This window comes from Callithrix jacchus, chromosome 12 (assembly GCF_049354715.1).
Source record: "Callithrix jacchus isolate 240 chromosome 12, calJac240_pri, whole genome shotgun sequence".
Taxonomy (NCBI): domain Eukaryota; kingdom Metazoa; phylum Chordata; class Mammalia; order Primates; family Cebidae; genus Callithrix; species Callithrix jacchus.
The window spans coordinates 86247332-86272964 of record NC_133513.1 but is presented as its reverse complement, the minus strand read 5'-3'; the positions used below and the strand labels follow the sequence as shown (position 1 = coordinate 86272964).

The 25633-nt window shown below is 39.9% G+C and overlaps 1 protein-coding gene across 3 annotated transcripts; it reads right to left on the bottom strand.

Annotated features, from left to right (window-relative positions):
- Positions 1-2666: 2666 nt before the first annotated feature.
- CEP55 (centrosomal protein 55) lies at positions 2667-25306 on the bottom strand. 3 transcript variants are annotated; one of them, XM_035268492.3, is made up of 9 exons: positions 25022-25306; positions 22453-22647; positions 17099-17374; positions 14414-14482; positions 9256-9406; positions 7614-7927; positions 6329-6400; positions 5475-5600; positions 2667-3795 (listed from the first exon to the last, which is right to left on the bottom strand). In XM_035268492.3, the coding sequence occupies exons 2-9, from the start codon at positions 22633-22635 to the stop codon at positions 3595-3597; spliced, it is 1392 nt and encodes a 463-aa protein (XP_035124383.1). In that variant the 5' UTR covers positions 22636-22647; positions 25022-25306; the 3' UTR covers positions 2667-3594. The 3 variants fall into 3 exon arrangements, with proteins under 3 accessions (XP_035124383.1, XP_035124384.1, XP_078202189.1); XM_035268493.3 differs by having other exon boundaries at positions 25164-25306; XM_078346063.1 differs by lacking the exon at positions 25022-25306 and having other exon boundaries at positions 17099-17385; positions 22453-22589.
- Positions 25307-25633: the final 327 nt, after the last annotated feature.

Sequence of the window (25633 nt, the reverse complement as noted above, 5' to 3'; positions counted from 1 at the left end):
ACAGTTCTATTACTCTAGTTAAGGTTTCATTAAGACTCATTTAAGGTTATTTCACTTTTACACATTTCACTTAAGGTTATAGAGTTTGGAAAATATGTAAGGGCTTTTCTGGCATGGTGGAAAGATGGGCTCTAGCACTGGCTTGGGTTGGAAGCCCAGGAATGTGTTTTTGTTGCTGTTGTTTTTTAATAATAGTGGAGGTTTTGCTTGAGTTTTCTCACCTGTCAAAGTGGCTAGCTGTAGCCCTTGATGAAGTAACACATAACCACAGACTCAGCACATAGTGGGAACCTCACAGGTTTTAGTTTCCCCATGTTCTGTTCTTTGAATGTGTTTTTCTATCATCTGGCCCTTGCCTTAAAAAACATTAAGCTCTTGGTAAAAGTAATGTATCCTGTAACCATCTACCCTTCCCTCCCTTCCCCATTTACCTCCATCTGCTTCTATCCAAGGACGAGAGTTACATTTGCTGATATTAAAGTAACCAAGGAATCACCAGCTTGTGTTTGTGGAGGCTGGACATGCACCCACACAGTGTGGCTCCTGGCATAAATTCTGGCTCAACTACAACAGATTTCTTACAAAAAAAAGAAAAGAAAAACAAAAACAAAACCAGTAGACAGTTCTGGTTCTGGTAATTACAGGGTAGCTTTTATCAGACTAACCCACTGTTCAATAACAACTATCAACTCTGGACAAAATATAAAAAACAACTGTTGATGGCAATGGAGAGCAACCAAAGGCAGGCAGGCACTGGGCATGGCTTTAATTTTGTTAATTTATTGTGGTATTTAATGATTTAGTTAATTAGTGTAGTTATTACTTAATTTAGTATGTGTTAAGATGAGTAGGGCCAGGTGCCGTGACTCTCAGCTGTAATCCCAACAATTTGGGAGGCCAAAGCAGGAGAATTGAATTTGCCCGGGCGTTTGAGACCAGACTGGGCAACACAATGAGACTATGTCTCTACAGAAAATTAAAAATATTAGCAAGGTGCAGTGGCATGTGCCTGCAGTCCCAGGTACTTGGGAGGCTGAGGCATGAGGATCACTTGAGCCCAGTAGTTTAAGACTGCAGTGAGCTATCGTACTGTAGCCTGGGTGACCGAGGGGAGCCTGTCTCTAAAAATAAATAAATAAATAAAAATAAAAATAAATTAGACTGCCTCTGGGAGGAGGGGATTCTGGACTAGAAGTAATTAAAGAAACTTTCAGAAATGGTGGTAGAAATAGTCTATAACTTTATTTGGGTGATGATTACAAGGATATATACATATATATTTGCCAAAACTCATTGATCTGAACATTTTACTATATGTAAAATAATTTTTTAATAAAAAGCAACAGAGTGGAATAATCCTGGCATGGCAGCCCCAGCATGTGTTGGTTGGAAATGTAACTGCACAATGGAGGAAGATGAACTCTGGGACAAACTGAGCTTATATCCTTTCTTTACTACTTATTAGTGGTGACCTTGGGCAAAATATTTAATCTCTGCAAGCCTTTGTTTTCTTATCTGAAAAATGGTGCTGATGTACAGAGCTGCAAGGAAGAGTTAATGTTTAAGTAGATTAAGTATCTAGCATGGTTTCTGGTACAGTTTATAGTCCCCCACAACAAAACATGCCCTAAGAGTAGGTGATTATCTGCCAAGAAAAAAGGTGGACAGTGAAGGGGGAAAAAAACCAATCTTAATTGTGAGAACCTTGAAGATCTTCAGGTCTTAGAGATGCCTTTATTATCTTTGCTTCAGTAACATGATCCAGGAAAGTAGAATCCTTCCTGCTCTCAAATCATCTGCTAATTGGAAATATCTAAATTCTCCTCTACAGAAGGAGAGCTCCACAAGAGACCTGCCCAATGCTTCCAAAGTATATTTTTGATATTGCTGCCCAGATGGTGGCTGAAGTGGGCAGGGAAAGTTAACTACAGCCCTCTAGTGAACACAGAAAGTAAAACGGCGTCTTGAAACAAACTCCAGATCACCGTTTCGCTGGGAACCAAACCTCAGAGGTTGTGAGGCTGACGTTTCTATTACGGTTTGTGTCCTAGCCTGTTATCCCATGAGACTCTATCTCTTGTTCCATACAGGCATGGACCAAAGCCTGGGTTCTACTTGACTCCACTACTAACCGATGACCAAGACATTTTCCACATCTATAAACTAAAGGTAAAACAGACTTGCTTTAAAGTCCTAAGGGGAGCAACTTCCTTATGGCATGTATTTATGATTTCATATTATGGTCTTTGCCATAACATTGTGGATCAGAATAAGAACTATGTGGCCAAATATTTCCCTATCTTTTGTTCAACTGTAGTTGAAAATCTTGTGAGCACAGGATTAATAGTAATGGTAAAATTTTATTTCCATAAACAGATCTGTATAATTTCTATGGTTTAAAAAAACTATATAACTTGGCATGCTTATTGTTTTGCCTCTGTAACAACTCAAATTCATATTTATTGATAAAGAGTTGTTATCTATTCAAGAAAGATGCCTGAAAGCATCTGCTCCTTCTAACTCCTTCACATAGTTTTTGGTTCTAACATATCCCTAACTGTCTTGTCATCTTACACTGTGTGTTACTATGTAACCCGATAGTCTATATATACATAACTATCTATATCTATAGGCATATCTATATATACATAAATACACTAGACATATTAAAACATTAAATAATTTTATTCATTTTCTCATTTACAGTAGCCCAGTGGTAAGCATGTTAGGAAACCTGAAGAGATTAAAAAATTTTTGGTTTACACAAAGCATGTATGAAATATCTATTCAGATAAACAAAGATCTGATAATTACATTGCCAAGCTTTAAGAATGCTGAAAATAAATAAAATACTGTAAATCAAATGAGAGGGCTAGATGGGTTTATTAAAATTTATTTTAACAATTTTAGCTAACCAGCATGTGCTAATGTAATTCAAGTTACAGTTAGAGCCAGATAATATAAGAGAAAATACTATGCCTCAAACAGATCCTGTTTTGTGCAGAGAACACAGCTGGGGAACATGGCTGGGTTTAGTTTCAGTGATAAGCAGCAATAAAGATCAAGAAAATTCCCAACTTTTCTAATAACCGCTCTACAATAAGAAAAAAAAAAAAGGAAATAGTATCTTTAATTATAGTCCTTTAATGATGGACATCAAAATTGGGATTGTAGGTTTTCTAAGTGCTTGGATAAAAAAATGCTAACACAGTTAAACAAGATCCTTGGTTAATTATCTTTGATTTTTTTAAACCCCCAAGACATAGAATATTTGCTTGCTGGTGCATTAACCCATTAAAAATAACCTGAACTATCTTTTCCTCACCGCGTAAACAGTGCAAAATGTTAGTAGTCTCAGTAGACACTGTTCCCCACATTCTGTCATTGCAGCCTGATGATGAATCATGTCAGGGAGTTATCACTGCCAAGAAAAATGCACAGCAGCCTAAAAGATACCATGATTCACTCACATGCCATTGTCAAAGGTAGATAGGCAGTTATATGCAAAATGTGAAATATGTAATTCAAAATGCCCACAAACTAAGGGAAAATACAGTATTGATTCTTTTGATACAAAAACAAATACTTATTCTGCTACTTTGAACAGTATTCGACATGAACAAGCAGATCACGATGTTCGGTGGCTGGATACTGTACACTGCACTTGGGACATTCCACCAGGCTTTCATTGAGGGCAGCAGTGGGACTTTTTGGGGAGGCAACTTTCTCTCTGTTTTCAGTCTCTCCTTGGAAAGTGACTAATGGCTCTGTGATGGCAAACTCATGCAGCTGTTTCTGAAAAATAAGTTTCAAATAATAGAATTTGTAAATAAGGCCCATTGTTCAACTTTTTTGTTTTTCGAGACAGTCTTGCTCTGTCACCCAGGCTGGAGTGCAGTGGCACAAACACAGCTCACTGCAGCCTCAACCTCCAGGGCTCAAGCAATTCTCCCACCTCAGCCTCCTATGCAGCTGGGACTACAGGCACATGTCACTACTCCCAGCTAACTTTTTCTATTTTTTTGTAGAAATAGAAAATTCTACAAAAAACAATTCTATGTTGCCCAGGTTGGCCTCAAACTCCTAAGCTCAAGTGATCTGCCCACCTCAGCCTCCCTCAGTGCTGGGATTAAAGGCATAAGCCACTGCACCCAGCTTGTTTAGTAATGTTAACTGTTCCATAGGTACTCTAGCTGTAGACAGATTTTCTTTTGAATTTCTGCTCATCAGTATTATAGGGGCATTATATGAGGTGGTTGTGAATTTCTCCAGATAACTACTGTAATTACTGGAATTACCCAGAAGTATTGGAGTTGGGTGTGTAGATGAATGTGTTTTATTAGGACACAAAGCCAAATATTAGGTAAGCCTATATGCAAAGCTGACTAAATTTGCTAGTTTTGTAAATCAGATGGAACCTCAGCAATAAAGTACTACATGGAAATTAAAGGCAGCAAAGAACTTTAGCAGCTCAAACAGCTTATACACAGAAATGACTAAGACATTGTATAATACCTTTGAGATTTTCCTTTTTCATGTTTTTTTTTCTAAGAACTTGGAGTAGTTGAAACAATATTTTACAGCACAGTAAAGAGGGTGGACAGCAAGAACAAAGCATAGGAAAATTACAAATTCTTTTGCATATCCTCTGATCCCTATGCTTTGAATGGTCAGTAACAAAAATGAATTATAAATTTTAATTTCAAGTATTAGAAATGGGTAAAATACTTAAGAACAGAGCCAAAAATATATTTTCTTATTTTTATTCATAAATATTACAAATGATTTTTATTTTTACCATTTTGTCCCTTCTTTGAAAACTGAGAAATCATATATGTAACATTTAACCAGTACTGTACAGTACTAGAATGAAATTTAAAATATGTACTAGTGGGACAGGCATGTATACAAATGCAGACCCCCAACAAGTATGGTCCGAAAGCTTATTAGTAAGGTGAAAATACGCAAGTGAAAAACCATTTCATCAGAGAAATAACATTATTTAAAAGGTTTATGTTTTAAAAGATTATGTTTTCAGAATGAGTCACACAAACCTCATAATACATCTAAAAAGCATATTAACAGTAATAGTCCATTATTCCTAAAAACTGCATTTTTCTTTCGTTCTTTCTTTTTTAATAGATAAATACAATTTTAGTTCAGGAGTCTGTAACTACCCTCTATTCTACCCATTCGCCCCCAGCTCAGGCACTATTTAGTGCCTCTAGAATCACAGCAGCTGGGGTAGGTTGGGGGAATGATTCCAGATGTGATCATGTCCCTCTCTCTGGTCCTCTGAATTGATGCTCAAAGGGCAGTTACTTCAAATGAGGCAGGGGCTCTGCCTACTGATTAGAGATACAGCTAGCTGTTCTTTAAGCTGTATCCTCCTAAGTTAGGAACTGATTTGGTACGTAAATGGGAAGATGGCAGAAAGAGGAAGATAAATTTTAGTTTAATCATTCCAAACTCACCAAGGATTCCAACTGTGTTATTTGATTTTTTGCTTTTCGGAGCTCCTTAAGAATGATATGCAATTGATGCTGCATATGTTGACGGTCAAGTTTTTCATTTTCGAAGTCTAAAGTACATGCCTGCATCTGGAAAAGGCCCAGGACAAGACAATTACAGCTGATATATACTGTCTAGTTCTTTTGACTGGATGATCACATTTTTTTAATAACAAAAGAAAAGATTCATTGTACCAAATAGCAAGAATTCATTGGAATACCAAGAAACGTTGATAAATGAAGCAGCTTATGGCTGAGGATTTGGTTTATCCCAGGAGCAAAGTCAATGCTGAGGTGTAGGTGAGTGCAGAGCACCTTAAGAAGCTGTTGATTAGAATTACTCCTCCCTATTCCCCTTTTTTGGCGGGGGAGAAGGAGAAGGGAAAGAGGTAGCTATTACCTGGTTTGGAATATGGTAATATTCTCTGCTTTATACCATTTATAATACATTCTGAGACTAAATGGTGTCTCTGAGTTCTGCCTGAAGTTATAACATAACCCCAGTTAGGATATATTGTTAGGCTAGAAACTACAGCCACTGAGGAAGAGCAAAATTTGCCAAGGCCAACATCTACCTGTCAAGAAAACTGCTGTCGCACCTCAAGACTCTGTTTAGCCTAAGGACAGTAACGGGAGTAAGTGGCTAGCAGAGTCTCTTGAAATATCTTTTTTTCATTGAAGAAAAAAGACTTTCACTGAAGTCTTTTAAAGATACTTTTCATAACTTTCAAACGGTTCTCCATAGAACAGCACAAAATGAGAAAAAACAGCATTTTCTAACAGGCAGGATTGAATTTAGACGCAACCCCAATGAGTACCTGTTGTTCCAACAGAGCTACCCTTGCTTGTTCTTCTTGCTGCTTTAGCAGAGACGTGTAAAGAAACTGGACCTGTAGGATGTAAAGAGAACCAGTGTTGTCACATCCAACCTTTCCCAGCTTGACCTGGCATGCACGAAAAGCTCACACTGCAAGTCTCACATCTCTAGCCAGGACAACACCTGCTGGTCGGGGGTGAATCATTCCAGCTGGCCATCTGATGGTTATCTATGCCGGCAGCTAAGCAGTATACCACCCTTGCTGAGAGTTCCCCAAGGCACAGAGACTGAACACTGATAAACAGCATTGAACTTTGCAGTGGCCATGTCCCCTTTCCTGGAGGTTATGACACTTCTGAGTAGGTTAACACAGGAGGCAGTGCTGTGCCCTCAGCCACAGAGTTGGAGCAAAATTTAATCAGTGTGCTTAATCTCTTCCCAGTATCACTGTCATGTAGACAGAAGTGAGAGTGGTAAAGACTAAGATGGCAGGCTGGGCATGCTGGCTTGTACCTGTAATCCCAGGCTGAGGCAGGTGGATCACTTAAAGTCAGGAGTTCAAGACCAGCCTGGCCAACACAGTGAAACCCCATCTCTATTAAAAATACAAAGATTAACTGGGTGTGGTGGCAGGCGCCTGTAGTCCCAACTACTTGGGAGGCTGAGATAGGAGAATCGCTTGAACCCGGGAGGCAGAGGTTGCAGTGAGCTGAGATTGTGCCACTGCATGACAGAGGAGACTCTGTCCCCAAAATAAAGAAAAAAAGAAGAGTTCCATCCAAGTACTATTCAATTCCAATAATTCTAACTTAGCAATTGCAACTTTTTTTTTGAGACAGAGTCTCTCTCTGTCGCCCAGGCTGGAGTGCAGTGGCGCATTGATGCCTCAGCCTTGATTCCTCTCGTTACTTCACATCTTCTTTTGGCTTCTCACATATACTGACCTCCTCCTCACTCAGAACCTTTGAATGTACAATTTCCTTCACTGTGAGGAAAAGTCGCCCACCTCACTGGGTCCTTCTCACCATCAGGTCTTTGTCCAAATGCCACCTCCACAGAGAGGCCTCCAGTGGCACCCAGTTTCCCTCTGTCATGTCACGCTGTTGCACTTTCTTTTGTTTCCTTGCTTGCTTATTGTTTATGGTCTGTTTCTCTTCTGGAATGTAAACTCCCATGAAGGGGCAGAACTTGTTTTGTCCCTCGTTAGTTCTCTAGTGGTGAAATAGTCCCCAACACCTAGTCAGTGTTCAGTGAACACTCTGAATTATGGATCTGGTCAAGCCTACCTGGGATAAGAGCTCTTCGGATCTCTTCTTTTCTTCTTCAAGTTTTCGCCGAGCAATTTCACTCTCTTCCTTGAGTCTTTGTATCTTCTCTGTTTTATGCCTATCATCTTCCAGGTGTTGCACATCTGCCTTTCTTTGTGAATATAACAGCTGATTTAAATCTTGAACTTCTTTTTGGGTTTCTTTGTATTTTCTTCGAAATTCACTCAGTTCAAAATTCAGCTGAGTTACGGTTTGTCGTTCCACCTCAAGATCTTTTTTTGCACTCGCCAAGAGATCATTGTAACGTTTTTGCTTCTCTCCTTGAAGATAATCTACGACAAACAACATTATTGCATAACTCATTTTATAAAATAAATAATATTCCTGAAAAGTGAAACATCAAACATCTAAAGGAACCACACTACTTCCTCATTTTACAACATGAGGAGTTGAGAGATAGGGACTATGGTTGATACTTGATGAAAATGCAGCAGGCATATTATTTGAAGTTATAAAACTCACAGAAGAACTAAAAACAGTAACATCTATTCTGTATGGAGTAAAAGTCAAAAGAAGTTCAATCAACAAATAGGAATACAAGCTCATTATTTATATATGGGGATAATTATCAAAATTAAAAATAAAAATATTAAGAGCAGCTGCCCTGATGAGACAAAAAAAACGGGGATTGGGATGGGAAAGATAGGGCAAGACTATTAACTATTATTCTAACAAATGCTTATATTACTTTAGTAAAATATAGGCCCACAAAGAGAGAGAGAGAACTGTATCACACAAGAAAAGAAATTAGACTTAGCCTGTAATTAAAATCCTGCTTTTATGTAAACACATAGTTTATAGAAGTAACTTTGTGCCATTAGGGCTGACAGCTTTGAAGTGCCTCCAGAGACATTTACGGTTTCTTTTTAGCATTAGCTTTGTTTTAAATATTCAAATATGATTCTCCAGTCTTATGAGTTTTGTTCTCTTTTCTTTAGGCTTCTCTATAAAATTCAAGGGTTTTTAAGGAGAGCTTTGCATGGAGTTTCTCTCTTTATTTTTTTCCTGAGCATGTCATCTAGAATTGCTAAACCTATTTCTTCATCTGTAAGATGAGAATATTGACCTTTCCTGCCCGCCTCCTAGGGCTGCTGTGAAACTCCACTGAGATCTATGTAAGGGAGACTGCAAAGCACTGGGCAGAAAGAGAGCATCGTGAATAAGAAAGTTCATCTCAATTCTCTACTGAAGTTCACATGATTTAAGGATCATCTATAAAAGGCATTCTTTCTCCTGGGGTTGATATGAATACGTGCTGAAGGGAAGCAAAGTGAAAAGAGAATTGGTGACAAGGCCAACTCTCGGGGAGGCAGAAGCTGGAGAAGGACTTTGAAGAAGGGGAAGGGCATTCATGGGTAGAGAAAACTGAATGTGGCTTCAGAACCACTAAACATCGCCTGTTAGCCTGTGTCTGCTTTCTTTTGATCTGAAAACATTAGGAAATAAAACTTGCAAAAATGGTATTTCTTACTTCAGGGCTACAAGACTTGCTCTTATTTTACTTTCTAACACATATCTATAAAAATCTAAATGTGATGAATCACTCCTTTCGGAAAATGTCAGGCCTATCCCAAAAGAACATTTTTATACCAGTCAGCACCTTCTGATTCAGGCTTTTTTGTTGGCTGTGGGAGTGAATGAGCAGCTGTTTCCGCTTTCTTTTCCAACTCTAAGATCTTTGCTGAAAGTCCTCTTACATAGACTTCTCGCTGCTGATCATACACAAGCCACTGCTGATTTTTCTCCAGAGCCTTAATGGGAAAGATGAAAGAAAATGAACAGTAAAATAAAAAAACAAAATCTTAAAATGGGCAAGGGAGTCCAAGTGATGTATTCTTTCCCAACAAAAACTCTATGGCTCATAGATTAATTCTGGGCAACCATTCTATGTTACATGCCTTCAGAATATATAACATGACACCGTCATAGTTTATGTGGGATTATGTTCATTTGTTTGCTTTTTCCAGTACACAACTTGCTTTGTGTACATGTACATGTCATTCTCTATAAACTAAAACACCTTTTGTAACACACATGAGATGAACTGCTCCGAACCCCCCTTCAAGAGCTCTGTTCAGTTGGCTGGGCACAGTGGCTCAAACCTGTAATCCCAGCACTCTGAGATGCTGAGGCAGGTAGATCACCTGAGGTCAGGAGTTCAAGACCAGCCTGGCTAACCATTTGCACTCCTAACATCATCTCAGTGTCTTCTTTAAGGGATCGAACTTAAACAGCTACCTTCTCTCTTTACCACCAACTTTCATCCCTTATATGATCTTTTATAACCCAATTAAAAACTCCAAGCTGGGGTAATTCATCTGTTTGTATAAGGGTTTCATACTTAGGGTCTAAGTTGAATAATGTCCCCCAAAATTCACATCCACTTGAAACCTCAGAATATTACCTTATTCAGATATGGGGTTTTTGGGCTGGGCACTCCCAAAGTGTAAACCCAGCACTTTGGGAGGCCGAGGTGGGCAGATCACTTGAGGCCAGGATCCGCCTGGCTAAAATGGTGAAACCTTGTCTCTACTAAAAATACAAAAATTAGCCAGGTGTGGTGGCATGCACCTGTAGTCCCAACTACTTGGAAGGCTGAGGTAGGAGGATCACTTGAAATCAGGAGGCAGAGGTTGCAGTGAGCCAAGATTGTGCCACTGCACTTTAGCATAGGCAATAGAGTGAGACTCTGTCTCATTTAAAAAAAAAAAATGGGGTCTTTACAGATGCAATTAGTTAAAATGAGGCCACACTGGAGTAGGGTGAGCCCTAAATCCAATGACTAGCATCCCTATCAGAAGGAACAGACACACAGATAAACACAGAGAATGAAGTCATGTGAAGACAGAGGTTTTGTGTGGCAGGGATTGTAACCTTTTCACACCAGAGGACCCGCTATAAATCCAGAGCTCATAGTAATCTGAACTGTGAAAAACCTGTAACAGTATCAGCAAACAAGCTCATTTTTTCAAGAATGGAATATAGATTTCTGATTACTATTTGGAGAACAACACTGTAGCTCTTAAAATGATCTATTTTGCATAGATAAAATTGTTTAATTTCAATCTGAAAATATAACATAGTGTTTCCTTTTATAGCAGCCACTCTTTCCAGACCTCTAGTTCCACAATGAAGAGTACATAAAGAACTTGAAGTTTTGGGTGTCTATCAGGGCATCTGCTTTCTGGTAAGAATTTCTATCCTTTGGCAGGTGCGCTGGCTTATGCCTGTAATCCCAGCACTTTGGGAGGCCGAGGTGGGCGGATCAGTAGGTCAGAGGTTCAAGACCAGCCTGGCCAACATGGTGAAACCCCATCTCTATTCAAAATACAAAAATTAGCTGGGCTTGGTGGCATGCTCCTGTAATCCCAGCTACTTGGGAGGCTGAGGCAAAAGAATTGCCTGAACTGGAAAGGCAGAGGTTGCAGTGAGCAAAAATCACACCATTGCACTCTGCACTCCAGCCTGGGCAACAGAGCAAGGCTCCATCTCAAAAAAACAAAAAACAAAAAACAAATTTCCATCCTTTAAAGACATTGAGTCCCATACCCAGAAAGATATGTGGTAACGCTTACTAAAGTCTAGAGAGTTTCTCTAAGCTTTGCTAGGCACTTTCTACTAGTACCCTACAAACTCTTGATCAAAGCTTCCAGGTATGGCACTTAAAGGATTTTCAGTGTCTGTTAATTTGCTGTAGAATTAGCAAATGAATTAGGAAGACAGAAGCAGTCTCTGAAATCAAAGACTTAGACCAGGAGCCTTCAGCCACTTTACTAGACACTTTTCTCTCCTCATCCATTAGGGAACAGTAGTCCTCTTTGTATGGCTTAAGAGTCCATTTGTCAAGTGGGGAGTTATTGTATATCCATTCTATATTATATCTTCAATAATGTAAAGCTCTGTGGGTGGCTATTTTCACTGTAGTAATTTGACTTTTTATTTAAAGAGTCTTGTCTTATTGTTGAACCTTAGTGGTAGATATATGATTGCTCAATGTACTTGCTTTCAACTTTTCTGTATGTTTGACATTTTTCATAATAAAAGTTGCGAAAAATAATCAGTGAACTTAGTACAGTTGAGAAGATTGCTAGGATTCATGGCCTATCTTAAAACAGGCTGCAATAGTCACTCTGTTATCCAGCTCCACTGCCATCCCCAGTGAGGTTCTTACTCAGACATCAGCCAACACTGAATGGTCATGACATTTTTTTTTCTTTTTTTGAGACAGAGTTTCGCTCTTGTTGCCCAGGCTGGAGTGAAATGGTGCAATCTCAGTTCACTGCAACTTCCACCTTCCAGGTTCAAGCAATTCTCCTGCCTCAGCAACCCAAGTAGCTGGGATTACAGGCATGCACCACCACGTCAGGCTAATTTTGTATTTTCAGTAGAGATGGGGTTTCACACTGTTAGTCAGGCTGGTGTCGAACTCCTGACCTCAGGTGATCCGCCCACATCGGCCTCCCAAAGTGCTGGGATTATAGGCGTGAGCTACCGAACCTGGCCAAATTTTTTTTTTTTGAGATGGAGTCCCACTCTGTCACCCAGTCTGGAGTGCAATGGCGCAATCTCAGCTCACTGCAACCTCCACCTCCCAGGTTCCAGCAATTATCCTGCCTCAGCCTCCCGCGTAGCTGGGATTACAGGCATGCACCACCATGCCTGGCTAATTTTTTTTTTGTATTTTTAGTAGAGATGAGGTTTCACCATGTTGGCCCAGATGGTCTCGAACTCCTGACCTCAGGTGATCTACTCTTCTCAGCCTCCCGAAGTGCTGAGATTATAGGCATGAGCCACTGCGCCAGACCAATTTTATTTTATTTTATTTTTCTTTTAAAGGAACCAAACACCACTTAAGTATGAGAAACAAAAATACATGTTAGTTGAAGACTCAAGGAGTAATAATCTAAAAGGCCACATGATGGCGATGCAGGTTTTCATTTAAATGCCACTTTCACATATATGTGATGAGGAGGGGGTAAAACAGGAGAAAGGAACAGAAATTGTCTATAATTTTAGACAAAGTAGTCAAGGAGTCCCCATTCTGCCCTCTCCCCCACTCCCCCAAGAAAGTGGCATTTAAATAAAAATCTGAATGAGGTAGGGAGGAAAGCATGAAGATATCTGGGGAAGAGTGTCCCAGGCAGAGGGAACAGAAAGAGAAAAGGTAGTTTATTCAAGGAGTAACTGGAAAGGCTTTGTGGTAAAGGTGGAGTAAATAAAGAGGAATGCAGGCGTGTGTAAGGTAAGTTATTTCTAGATACACACATCTAATGCATAGGTATGGATATATACAGAGGACCTGCATAACAAACCTCAGTGTAATAAGACACAAAATATTTCCTCTTCATTTCAGTTACCTCTAGGTAAATTACTCTGATAAGAGTATGTAGCACTTGGCTAGACACCCAGGAGAGTTAAATTCTTCTTCTGAAGATCAAAAAAACTTCAAAGTATACTTGATAGATGAAGTAAAACAGAAATCTTAAGAACATGCTTAGATCAGGAGAGACATGCCAGTAATATTTCTGGAACCAAAATACCAACCTACTGACCAAATACTTAAGTCAGAAACTTTATATTTCATATCTCTAAAACTTGGAAAAAAAAAACACTGTAAATAGCAGTCCTGTGTCCTCAATTTATTCCATTCCCAACAAAACCCACCAATCTACTTATGATAGAAGTTTGAAATAATACAGCTTTACTATATAACTAAAATAACCTCATAGCAAATTCTAGAGAAAGAAGTTTTAATTGTAGTTTCCTTTTCAACCTATGAAAACAAACCCTGGTTTCAAGAGAAAGATTCACACTAAAGAGAGCATCTTGCATGGATAAGCCAAAAGAGAAGATACTATAAATTAACTTACATTAAAATAATAAAATGGAGGCCAGACACAGTGGCTCATGTCTGTAATCCCAACACTTTGGGAGGCTGAGGCAGGCAGATCACTTGAGAGGTCGGGAGTTCAAAACCAGCCTGGCCAACATGGCAAAAGCCCATCTCTACTAAAAATAAAAATTAGCTGGGTGTGATGGCAGGCACCTGTAATCCCAGCTATTTGAGAGGCTGAGGTAAGAGAATCACTTGAACCTGGGAGGTGAAGTTTGCAGTGAGCGGAGATCACACCAGTCCATTACAGCTTGGGCAACAGAGCAAGACTCTGTCTCAAAAAAAAAAAAAATGAGAAAACAAAAAACAATAAAATGGTTGGGCAAATTAGGCAAATTAGACTTAGATGATCTGAGAAGGGATGCTACTGAGGTATTTGGTAGCAGTGATGATTTCTAAGGGCTGTCTACCCTAGAGACCATGGCTGTTGGGCATGGTGGCTCACGGGAGACCGAGGTGGATGGATCACGTGAGGTCAGGAGTTTAAGACCAGCCTGGCCAACATGGTGAAACCCCATCTCTACTAAAAATACAAAAACTTAGCAGGTGTGGTGGCTTGTGCCTGTAATCCCAGCTACTTAGGAGGCTGAGGCAGCAGAATTGCTTGAACCCAGGAGGCAGAGGTTGCAATGAGTCGAGACTGCCACTGCACTCCAGCCTGGGCCGACAGAGTGAGACTCCGTCTCAGAGCAAAAAAAGGAGAGACCACGCTTAGGAAATTATTCTTGAATGTCTGGAAACAGACTTAAATGAAGCTCACAAACCATTCAGTTTTTCTGTCGCAGCACTAATGTCAATTTCTATAAAACTTAAGAATAAATGAATTAGCCCTCTTTACCCATAACTTAAAAGGCAATCAACTTACATCTTTCAGCTGTATTTCCATTTCATGAATATTACATATTGATGAGTTGAAGCCGTTTGCAGGCACAGTCTGTAAATGATCCAACATTAGTTAACATCAGACATTCCACAACAGAAGTTGCCTCATTATATTCAGTTCCATAATAATACAGTATACCTCGCAGGGACATCCCAGAATCCAGATCCAGGCCAGGCACTGTGGTTCACATCTAGAATCCCAGCACTTTGGGAGGCTGAGGTGGGCGGATCACTTGAGGTCAGGAGTTCAAGACCAGCCTGGCCAACATGGCGAAACCCCATCTCTACTAAAAATACAAGAAGAAAAATTAACTGAGTGTGGTGGCATGTGCCTGTAATCCCAGCTATTTGGGAGGCTGAGGCAGGAGAATCGCTTGAACCTGGGAGGCAGAGGTTGCAGTGAGCTGAGATCATGCCACTGCCCTTCAGCATGGGCAATAGAGTGAGGCTCTGCCTCAAAAAAACACAAAAAAATCCAGATCTAGGAGATGGTGGTAAACCATCAAGCCAGGTGAGAGTTTCCAGAGATAACCATTGTCAAAATTAAGATCCCCTAAACCCTGAGATTTTCTATCTAATCTGACTCTGTGGTCCTCTGGACCCCAGGATTACCAGAACAGCCCTCAGTGCATATGAACAGCCCAGTGATTTTTACCAAAAAAAGGCAAACACAAAACAACTGGGCTATTTAAATGACATCTAGAAGACATTAAATTGTCAAACAAAAGGTAAAAATTTTTTTCTAGAATCCTATTTTGTATTACTAATAGTATTAATTAGGTCAGGCGCAGTGGCTCACACCTGTAATCCCAGCACTTTGGGAGGCCGAGGCAGGTGGATCACCTGAGGTCAGGATCACCAACCAGCCTCACCAACATGGTGAAAGCCCATCTCTACTAATAATACAAAAATCAGCTGGGCATGGCGGCAAGTGCCTGTAATTCCAGATACTTGGGAGGCTGAGGCAGCAGAATTGCTTGAACTCAGGAAGCGGAGGTTGCAGTGAGCTGATATCACGCCACTGTACTCCAGCTTGGGAGGCAAAATGAGACACCATCTCAAAAATAATAAAAATAAAAATTTTAGAAATTAGAATTTCTACCAACTTTGTATTTCATATTCCCAAAGTAGAGAAACTAACTCTTGAACTTCAAAGAAAAATTTTATTCAACTACTTTGAATCTGACTGTTATGTTTTATGAGTTTCAGCTCTGTGGAAATTCTTTAGAAAAACTCCACTTTTTTGAACTGCAGAAACACTCAAATGCCTAGCTATGAAAGTACACATAAATGTATAGGTCTGATCACCATCTCCCCTAAAGGGGAAATAAAGTACAGAGAAAGATCCTTAACAGCATTGAGATATATTTGAAAGCTATAGATTTTCTTCTATAGATGTTTTTTTTTTGAGACAGAGGCTTACTCTGTCACTGAGGCTGGAGTGCAGTGGCACAATCTTGGCTCACTGCAACCTCTACCTCTCAGTTTCAAACGATTCTTGTGCCTCAGTCACCCGAGTAGCTGGGATTACAGGGTGTGCATGTCACCACACCCAGCTAATTTTTATATTTTTAGTAGAGATGGGGTTTCACTATGTTGGCCAGGCTAGTCTCAAACTCCTGACCTCAGGTGATCTGCCCACCTCGGCCTCCCAAAGTGCTAGGATTATAGGCATGAGTCACCATGCCTGGCCTATAGATGATATTAATGTTAGTAGTATTCAAGTGTTCAAATCTCCAAAAGAATCAAAGATCTGATCAATAAGTAACCATTTACTGAGCACCTACTATATACTAGGCACTATGGGAGGCAATTTACATACATTATCACATTATCAGTATTCCTATCCTGATTTTACTGATGTGGAAACTAAGGTTTAGCGAATATATATATATATATATATATATATACACACACACACACATCTGTTTTATATATTTTATATATTTATATATATATATATATATATATACTTTTGGAGACAGAGTCTCTCTCTGTTGCCAGGCACCAGGCTGGAGTGCAGCTTGGCTCACTGCAACCTCTACCTCCCAGTTCAAGCAATTCTCCTGCCTCAGCATCCCAACTTATATGTTTAAAAAAAAAAGAAAGAAAGAAAGAAACCAAGGTTTAGGACAGGGGTCTGGAGAAGTCTAGTATTGTCTCTAAGGCTATAAAGGCTAACAAATTTGTTCAGAGTCACAGAGCTAACATGTACAAAACCAAGATCTGAACTCCTATCTATCTACTTCCATATCCTTGTTCTTTCTATGACACTAGTGCCTCTCAGAGGGAGAAACTACAAGTGCAGTATATTTGATATTATAATTGTATGTTTCAAATATGAAAAATAACCAAAAAATGAAGGCTACTGTTGTCATGATATAAACTATAGAAATAAGAGCTCAACAAAATCTTGGTAATCATAAGTACACAGATTTTGCCTCCAGGCAAATCAATGGTACAGGGAGTGGAGGATACCATAATAACTATTTTTGCTTATGGAGAAGGGACTGGGCTATTAAAAAATGTTAAGTGACCTGTCAGTATACTATACTCATCATTTGTCTCATCATTTGGCAAGCATGTCTTAACAAACTCATTCTTCCTAAGAATTACAAACTGTATCAGAAAGAAAAAAAAAACCTTGGTTTGAAGAAATGATTAGCACCTGTGATAAATGAAGTGTACTGGTTTTGCTTTCAAGTTCAGCAATTCGTGAGACTGCAGCAGACAACTGTTGTTTCAATACATCTTTCTCTTCAGATAAGGCTTTCAACAGCTGCTCCCTCCTTTCACCTTCCTTCCTTTTCTCTTCCAGCTGTTCAAGCAATGCAGTGGTACTATATCTGGCCTTCAGCTGGCTTCTGAGTAGCTGTATTTCTTTGTCCTTCTCTGTGAGTTGATAAGCATTCTTCTCCTTCTCAGCTTCAAGGACTTGAATTTTCTAGATATAAACTAAGAAGAATCTTAGAACAAAGCCAGGTCAAACATCTAGCTAAATAATATATACTTCAATAAGCAGTTATTATATATCAAGTCAGCATTATGCTAAATACCAGGACCAAAAAACATGAGGAAGCCAAGGTTTTATGTTCGGATAGCTCACAAAGAATTAAGCCAATATCTTAATGCAATGTTGTAAGTGCTGTAGTTAAGATAGATTAAAAAATGGGCACAGACATGAAGGAGAAACCACCTCTATCAAGGGTGGTGAGAGAAAGCTAAAGAGCTAGCTCTCCCATGAGTATTTAGTAATCATTCTTCCGTAATACTGGATCTTGTAAAAACTAAAAGCTAAAAGTGGGTCACACAAGATATACATGCTCATTGATGAACTTGAATCAGTGGAACTTAAAAGTTACAGGATATTTCAGCAGGAGAGGGATGTATTCATTAACCTGCTTAGTGTTGATAAATTATTCGATATTGAATCTAGAAGGTGATCTTTTTTTTCTTTTTTTTGAGAGAAGGAAGAAAAAAATGAGTGAAGGAGAGGAAGAAAGAGGAAGAGAAAGAGGGAGGGTGAACGGAAATATTGCTTTATTCTGAAAAAAAAATGGGTATTAATAATGGCCAATCAATGTTTCATTTAAACTATGAGTACGTGTGATGTGGTATTGACAAGAATGTATATTTTGTGTATTTGAAGTGGGGAGCTCTATAAATATTTATTAAGTTTATTTGTTCCGGATCTGAGTTCGAGTCCTTGATATCCTTATTAATTTTCTGTCTCATTGAATCTAAGTCTCTATGTATCTGGGTGTTAGGAACATTAGCTCTTGTTGTTGCACTGATCCTTTTACCACTATATCTTTGTTGCTTTAAAATCTATTTTATCCGATACGAGAATTGCAACTCCTGCTTTTTATTTATTTATTTTTGCTCTCCATTTGGTTGGTAAATCTTTCTCCATCCCTTTGTTTTGAGTCTTTGTGTATCCTTGCATGTGAAACAGGTCTGGATGTAACATGCCGTTGGGTTTTGGTTGTGTCTTTTGATTGGGGGATTTAGTCGATTTAAATTTAGGGTTACTGCCATTTGATGTTAAGTGGCTGTTTTATCCATTCGTTGATATAAATTCTTCTTTATGTTGGTGCTCTTTACTTTTTGGTATATTTTTAGAAAGGCTACTACTGGTTGTTTCTTTCTGTGTGTAATGCTTCTTTCAGAAGCTCTTGTAAAGCAGGCCTGGTGGTAATAAAATCTCTGAGTACTTGCTTGTTCATAAAAGATTTTATTTTTCCTTCAGTTGTGAAGCTTAGTTTGGCTGGATATGAAATTCTGGGCTGAAGGTTCTGTTCTTTGAGGATGTTGAATATTGGCCCCCACTCTCCTCTGGCTTGTAGAGTTTCTGCTGAGAGATCTGCTGTAAGTCTGATAGGCTTGCCTTTGTGAGTAACCTGACCTTTCTCTCTGGCTGCCCTTAGTATCTTCTCCTTCGTTTCAACCCTGGTGAATCTAACGATTATGTGCCTTGGGGTTGCTCTTCTTGAGGAATATCTTTGTGGTGTTCTCTGTATTACCTGGGGTTGAATATTGACCTGCTTTGCTAGTTTAGGAAAATTTTCCTGAATAATATCCTGAAGGGTATTTTCCAGCTTGGATTCATTCTCTCCGTCGCATTCAGGTACACCTATCAAACGTAAATTTGGTCTTTTCACATAGTCCCACATTTCTTGGAGACTTTGCTCATTCCTTTTTTCTCTAATCTTGTCTTCTTGTTTTATTTCATTAAGTTGGACTTTGACCTCTGATATCCTTTCTTCTGCTTGAACAATTCGAGTGTTTAAACCTGTGCATACTTCTCGGAGTTCATGTATGGTATTCTTCAGTTCCATTCATTCACTCATACTCCTCTCTAAGTTGTCTATTCTCAATAGGATTTCATCAAACCTTTTTTCAAAGTTCTTAGTTTCTTTACGTTGGGCTACAACATGTTCTTTTAACTCACAGAAGTTTCTTATTATCCATTCCCTGAAGCGTGATTCTGTTATTGGGATGCACTCGTTCTCCATCAAGCCTTGTTCCATTGTTGATGTGGAACTGTGATCATCTTTAGAGGGAGAGGCGTTTTGATTTTGAGTGTTCTCAGCCTTTTTACGCTGGTTTCTTCCCATCATTGTAACTTTATCCTCCTGTTTTGAAATTACCAACTTTCAGATTAGGTCTCTTGAGTGGACGTCCAAGTTGTTAGTTCCCAGGGCCAGAACAGCGGCGTTAAGACTGATGGTGCTTTTCTTCCCAGGATTCTCCTGTCTGGCTTCTTTCTTGTGTCCGTAATAGGCGACTCTGCCTTCCTGGGGCCCCAAACCTCGGTCAGAAGGGGAACCAGTCTCGTTTACTCTGCGCCGAGAGCTGCTGCGCCGAGGTGCCGACACAGCCCCTGCGCCAGCCTCAGGAGCCGTGCTGGGGACCCGTGTGGCTCCTCCAAACCTCGGTCAGAAGGGGAGCCAGCCCTGTTTACTCTGCTCCGAGAGCTGCCACGCTGAGGTGCTGGCGAAACCGCTGTGCCGGCCACAAGAGTCGCGCTGGCGACCCGTGTGACTCCTCCACTGGGGATCTTCTGCTCCGTGAGTGACCAGAATTTGTCTGAAAGTGTGGCGTCCTCTAGTTCTCCGTGCCCTCACTGAGAGCTACAATCCCGAGATGTTAGCGATTGGCCATCTTGGATCGTTCCCTAGAAGGTGATCTTTAAAGGAGTGCTCAACATCTCAAAGATTTACAAGATATATATAAGTAATGCTTTTTAAACTGCTGCTGACATAAAGAAAAAAGTCAAATAGAAAAACGATAGAAATAATTATTAAAATTACTTTATAGGCTAACAGTCAAAACAGCATGAAGTTAAAACGTGCATTTAGGAAGAAAAAAAGCAGTAGTTGTTCAAATATAAAATGGGGGAATTTTAAGTTTATGTGGATGGTTATTCATTTGAAAATGAGGAGAGGATTTTAGTTGGCCACAAGTTTAACTCAAATCAGTGTTATGATATAGATACAGAGCCATACAATTTTAGGCTTTCATGGAGTACAGTAACCAGCTAAGTACATGTAGCACTATCATTTCGATCTGTGTTTGCCAGAACATATTTAGGACACTGTGTTCAATTCTAAGTGCATAATTCAGGAGAAATATGGATAAACTAAAAACTGTTGAAGATGATAAGAAGCCAGAAAAGCTGAATAATATGAGCTTGGTCTGAAGAAAAGTTAAGAGGAAGCAAGATTTCCTTACATAGCTAATAAATTGTCAGTTTGCAAAGGAAAAATAAGACTTGTTCTGTGTAACCTTAATACGCACAATTAGAACGAATGGGTAGAAGTTATAGGAAATTTAATTTCAATTGATTATAAAGGAACAAAGTACCCAGTGCTTCTCAAAACATGGGAATGAAATGGAAAGCTATCTCTCAGGGAAGAGTTAAGATTCCTTTGCCAGATTGCAAAACAACCTTCATGTCTATGGATTGGTGATGACTCTTCTCTCAATGCTTGAAAAGCATTTACTTCCATGTATGTTGTTACAAAAACTAAATCAGTTTTATTATGTACCTGTTTAGAGAATTTAAAGAAATCAAATGGTACACTGTTTATCCATGTATTTTATTTTATTTTTTTGAGACAGAGTCTCAATTTGTCACCTATGCTGGAGTGCAGTGGCACAATCTCAGCTCACTGCAATCTCCACCTACTAGTTTAAAGCGATTCTCCTGCCTCAGCCTCCTGAGTAGTTGGGATTACAGGTGCACACCACCACACCCAGCTAATTTTTGTATTTTTAATAGAGGCAGTGTTTCACCATGTTGGCCAGGCTGGTCTTGAAGTCCTGACCTCAGGTGATCCACCCACCTTGGCCTCCCAAAGTGCTGGGATCACAGGTGTGAGCCACTGTGCCTGGCCTTAACCATTTATTTTCTAAATATAAACTTCTGCAAAATAATTAAATTCAAATTTGTGATTACATTTATAGTTACATTTTTAAGTCTCTCTAGTTCTAATAAGTGCCTAACTTCTTTACTGTCTATGCCATAACAAATTATAATTTAAGGAATCTGAAATATAGTTGAATAGACTATAAATACCAATACATCTAATAATTTTTCCTCCAAAAGCCTGAAAACCAGAATTACTTGGAAAGCAGCCAATATGCATGATAAAATATGTTTTAAACAAGGAAGTCTCTGAAATGGACAGATTTGATTCTTTACATTTAGTAAACTAACAGGAAAACCAGATTATATAATTATTGGGTAAATATTTTCTCCTCTCCACAGAAAAAAAGAGATATAAGCCTAGCATAGTATCCTTAAAGTACATCAACGAGTAATATAGTACTCCAAAAAAGCATGGAATGGCCAGGCATAGTGGTTTACACCTGTAATCCCAGCACTTTGGGATATCCAGGCAGGAGGATCACTTGAGGCCCAGAGTTTGAGGCTGCAGTGAGCTATGATCAAGCCATTGCACTCCAGCCTAGGCAGCAGAATAAGTCCCAGTCTCAAACAAACAAAAAAAAAAATATGGAAAATCAAATGCTTCTAAGTTATGCCATCAATTTTAAAATAGTAAAAATAGTAAGCCAGAATGTTTTACAATCTTAAATACAACATAACAAAAGTTTTCAAGAATATTCATGTTGTTAAGCTAAATTACCAAGAAGCTATAGGAAGAATGATAAATTAAGTTATTACTTTGTTTTAAATAACTGAAAAACAGACCATACTATTGTGTTAAAAAGGTGCAAAACTCTTAGTTGCAATGTCTTCATTTCCAAAACAAACTTAGTACCTGGTAACCTCAAAACACACATTTAAAAGGTAAGAAGTTAGTTAATGACTAAAGTACATCTAAGACTTGGCAAAGTCAAAGTAGGAATTTAAGATTCTAAACCCAAGGTCAGCTTTCCAAAACTAATGAACTGGACAAGACAGAACACGGCAAGAGGAAGAAGGTAGCATCAGGAAATCTTAATGCATCGCTTTCTTGGAGAGCTTACAATTTAAAGGACCAGAAGACCATTTACCTCCAAAAGTCTGTGTCTCTCTTTCTCAGTCAGCTTTCCTTTCCCACTTGTGATTTCATCCACCGACGTCTTTAAGTCTGCAATTTCTCCCTTAAATTTTCCTAATGCAGTTTCAGATTTGGAATTACTAGGCTTCGATCCCCACTTACTTTTAATTAAATATTTGGTACTTCTGGAAGACATCTCTGAAATGGTCTGTAAAAATAAAAATCAACTGTATTTTATAATTCTGAGTTTAAAAATTTAAATCTCAAGTTTGAAACAGGTCTAATAACCTATCTGCTCTAAATAGAAATGATATATCCAAACCAGTGGAGTATGGAGAAGGATGGAGGCTTCTTGGGTATTGTGACTCTTTTTTTTAATCTCAGTGGTTGATAAATGGGAGTACTCACCTTCTAAAATATGTCAACTTGTACATTTATGTTTTGTGCAGTGTTCTGTATGTGTTATTCTTCAGTGGAAAAGTTTTGTTTAAAAAGCAATGAAGGAGTCCCCAACCATTAAATGAAGCCTGACAGAAGTAGGTCACAATCAAGGACAGATCTTGGCCCAAAATAAAAAGCTGCTGGTAAATAATGTAATTCTGAGTATACAGGCATTGAAATGTCATTACTTGACATATGTCCTCTGTTTTTAGAAGATGGCCTAGCTCAGATCTATCTTAATAGTCACTTGAGAGAGCACAGTGGGAAAATGTGAGGAGAACTGAAAATGAGACATTTACAGGAAAAGAGGCACAATATTCAGGGGATTCAGGTGAAAGGAATTAAGAATAAGGGTCCAAATTAAGTAAGGAGAAACATAGCATGTGCTAACAGTACTAGATGACAGTTTAGAAACAAGTATATAATATAAACTTTAGCAGGGAAAAATATAGTGAATACAAATAGTATATAAAAGTAACTTTTAATTAGGGAGGTTAAAAAACATTTTTCCACTTCATGCATCCCAAGATAAAATAATGGCAGTGTGATTAAAGAATATAAAGGAGTATGAGACCATTAATTCATTCAAAAATTACTATAGCGCCTACAATTTACCAGGTACCTTGATACATGCGGGGTGTAAACTGGTTTAAAAAAAAAAAAAGACATGTTCCCTGATGTCATGGGCCCTAAAGACAGGCTATAACAAGGACACAAACAAGGATTCATGAATTCTCAAACTGTAATATTACACAGAAGTACAGTGATAAATGATATCAGTAAAAATAAGAGACCTCCTTAGAATGGTATTGAAGTGACTTTTAAGATCGTCTTGGTTGAAATCAGAATGTCTAAACATATCAGAACTGTAGAGACTGAGTAGAACAAATCATCTATCAAAAGGTTAGTACTGGATTTTTGCCATTATAAGGTGAAAGATTAAGGTAGCTCGTCCATCAGTTGAAGAAATGCAAGATTTTGGCGTCTCTCAGTCACCTATTGCCACAGGAAGTTCTCTCCTATGTGCTTCTGTTGATAACACCCTGTTGACTTGATATTGTGCGTCGTAGGGCAGAAAACTACTTTGCTACCAAGTCATTGAGACATAGAATGATGGAAATACAGAGCTGCAGAACTTGAAAGAACCCCAAACTTCCGCTTCCTAACCTTTGGACAGAAACTCTGGCAGTGAATGACTACCGGTTTCTAGTCTCTGGCCCATACGGTTTGGATCTCCTTCACCACCTAGTCTCACCAACCCCCTTTCCCTGTATTTTCTTTTTAGTCTTGCACTGTCTTCGGGGCTGGATCTCCACTCACTGCAACTTCCGCCTCCCGGGTTCACGCTATTCTCCAGCCTCAGCCTTCCGAGTAGCTGGGATTACAGGCGCTCACCAACACGCCCGGCTAATTTTTTGTATTTTTAGTAGAGACAGGGTTTCACTATTTTGGTCAGGCTGGTCTCGAACTCCTGACCTCAAGTGATCTGCCCGCCTCAGCTTTACGAAGTGCTGGGATTACAGGTGTGAGCCACTGCGCTCATCCTCCTGTATTTTCTATTCCAGTCATCCACAAGGTTCCCACAGTTCAAACCTGACTGACAAGGTCATAGATTTGCTAAGGTCATAGATATGGCCTCTGTGAACTCTAATAAATGATACAGCTGCCCCCCAACGCTTATACACAATCTGGTACCCAATTCCACTCCCCGGTAACCTTTTTTTTTTTTTTTTTTTTCAGTTGTTCAACTATTGTTTCAAGAAGTGCACTTTTTTTTGAGGGGGCCTAACAGCAAGCGCTCAGAAATGATTGGTTGACTGGCTGAACCAATCAATGTCCATGCGGACAGGAGGTGACCAAGCGCTTCCATCCAGTAAATGGTACAAGGCATCTATTACAACCGCATCTTCTACAAGGGGACGCCAATCTATAACATTTTTCACATAAAATCTCACTTGGGGAGACAGACAGGAAAAGAGAAACTGCAAAAAGAGGCACCAATTTTCTCACCTCTAAAATAAAGATGTTTGAGGAACAGAAAACGAAAGCGCTTGCCAATCGGAAAAAAAGGCTTCCTAACGAAAGACCCTGAGCAAGTCACTTGGCCTCTCTGCCCCTGTCTGTAAGGAGATGATACCCACCGCCTAGTCCAAAGAAGCGATCGAAGAGACTACGGTTTTGAGGCGCCCAGCCGGGTGCCAGACACGAAGTGAGCGCCAGGGAAAAGAGTGATAATCAGGGCGGGCAGAGATTGAATCCCGCGGACGCGATCTGCTCACTGACCCGCCCTTCCTAGCGGTCCGGCCCGCGCCGGCCCCGGGGCTGCGTGTCCTGGCCGCCCCTCGCCAGCCTCCGCGGTTGCCTCTCAGGGGCCAGCCAGCACCTGAAGCGAAGCACGGCGCTCGCGTCTGCCGAGTCACACCATCAGGTGCGGATGCCGCTTCCGGGAGTTTGAATATCGCGGCTGCGGGGCGGGGCACGTCACTGCCGGCCCGGCGCCGCCGCAGGAAGGAGGAGCGGCGCGCGGGCCGGCGCGCGGCGAAAACGCGGCTCTCCGATTGGCTGCCGCCTTTGAGGGGCGGAGACATAGCCTCAGGGCTGGCCGCGGAGGGTCGGGGACCTCCGGGCGGGATTGAGAGCGGGAGGACCTACTTTCCCCTCCCGCCAGCTAATTCTGGGCTTTGGGGTTCTCTGCGGCCTCAGACCTCAACAAGCTCGGTGTCTCGCAGTCGGTGGCTGGTTTTGTGTTTATC

Excerpts from the sequence above, each read along its gene's own strand:
- CEP55 (XM_035268492.3), bottom strand. The coding sequence starts at position 22,635 with ATGTCTTCCAGAAGTACCAAATATTTAATTAAAAGTAAGTGGGGATCG. Across the intron at positions 9,407-14,413 it reads TGGAAATACAGCTGAAAGAT|GCTCTGGAGAAAAATCAGCA; the intron begins GTAAGTTGATTG and ends TTTCCCATTAAG. Across the intron at positions 6,401-7,613 it reads CCGAAGAGCTCTTATCCCAG|GTCCAGTTTCTTTACACGTC; the intron begins GTAGGCTTGACC and ends TACATCCTACAG.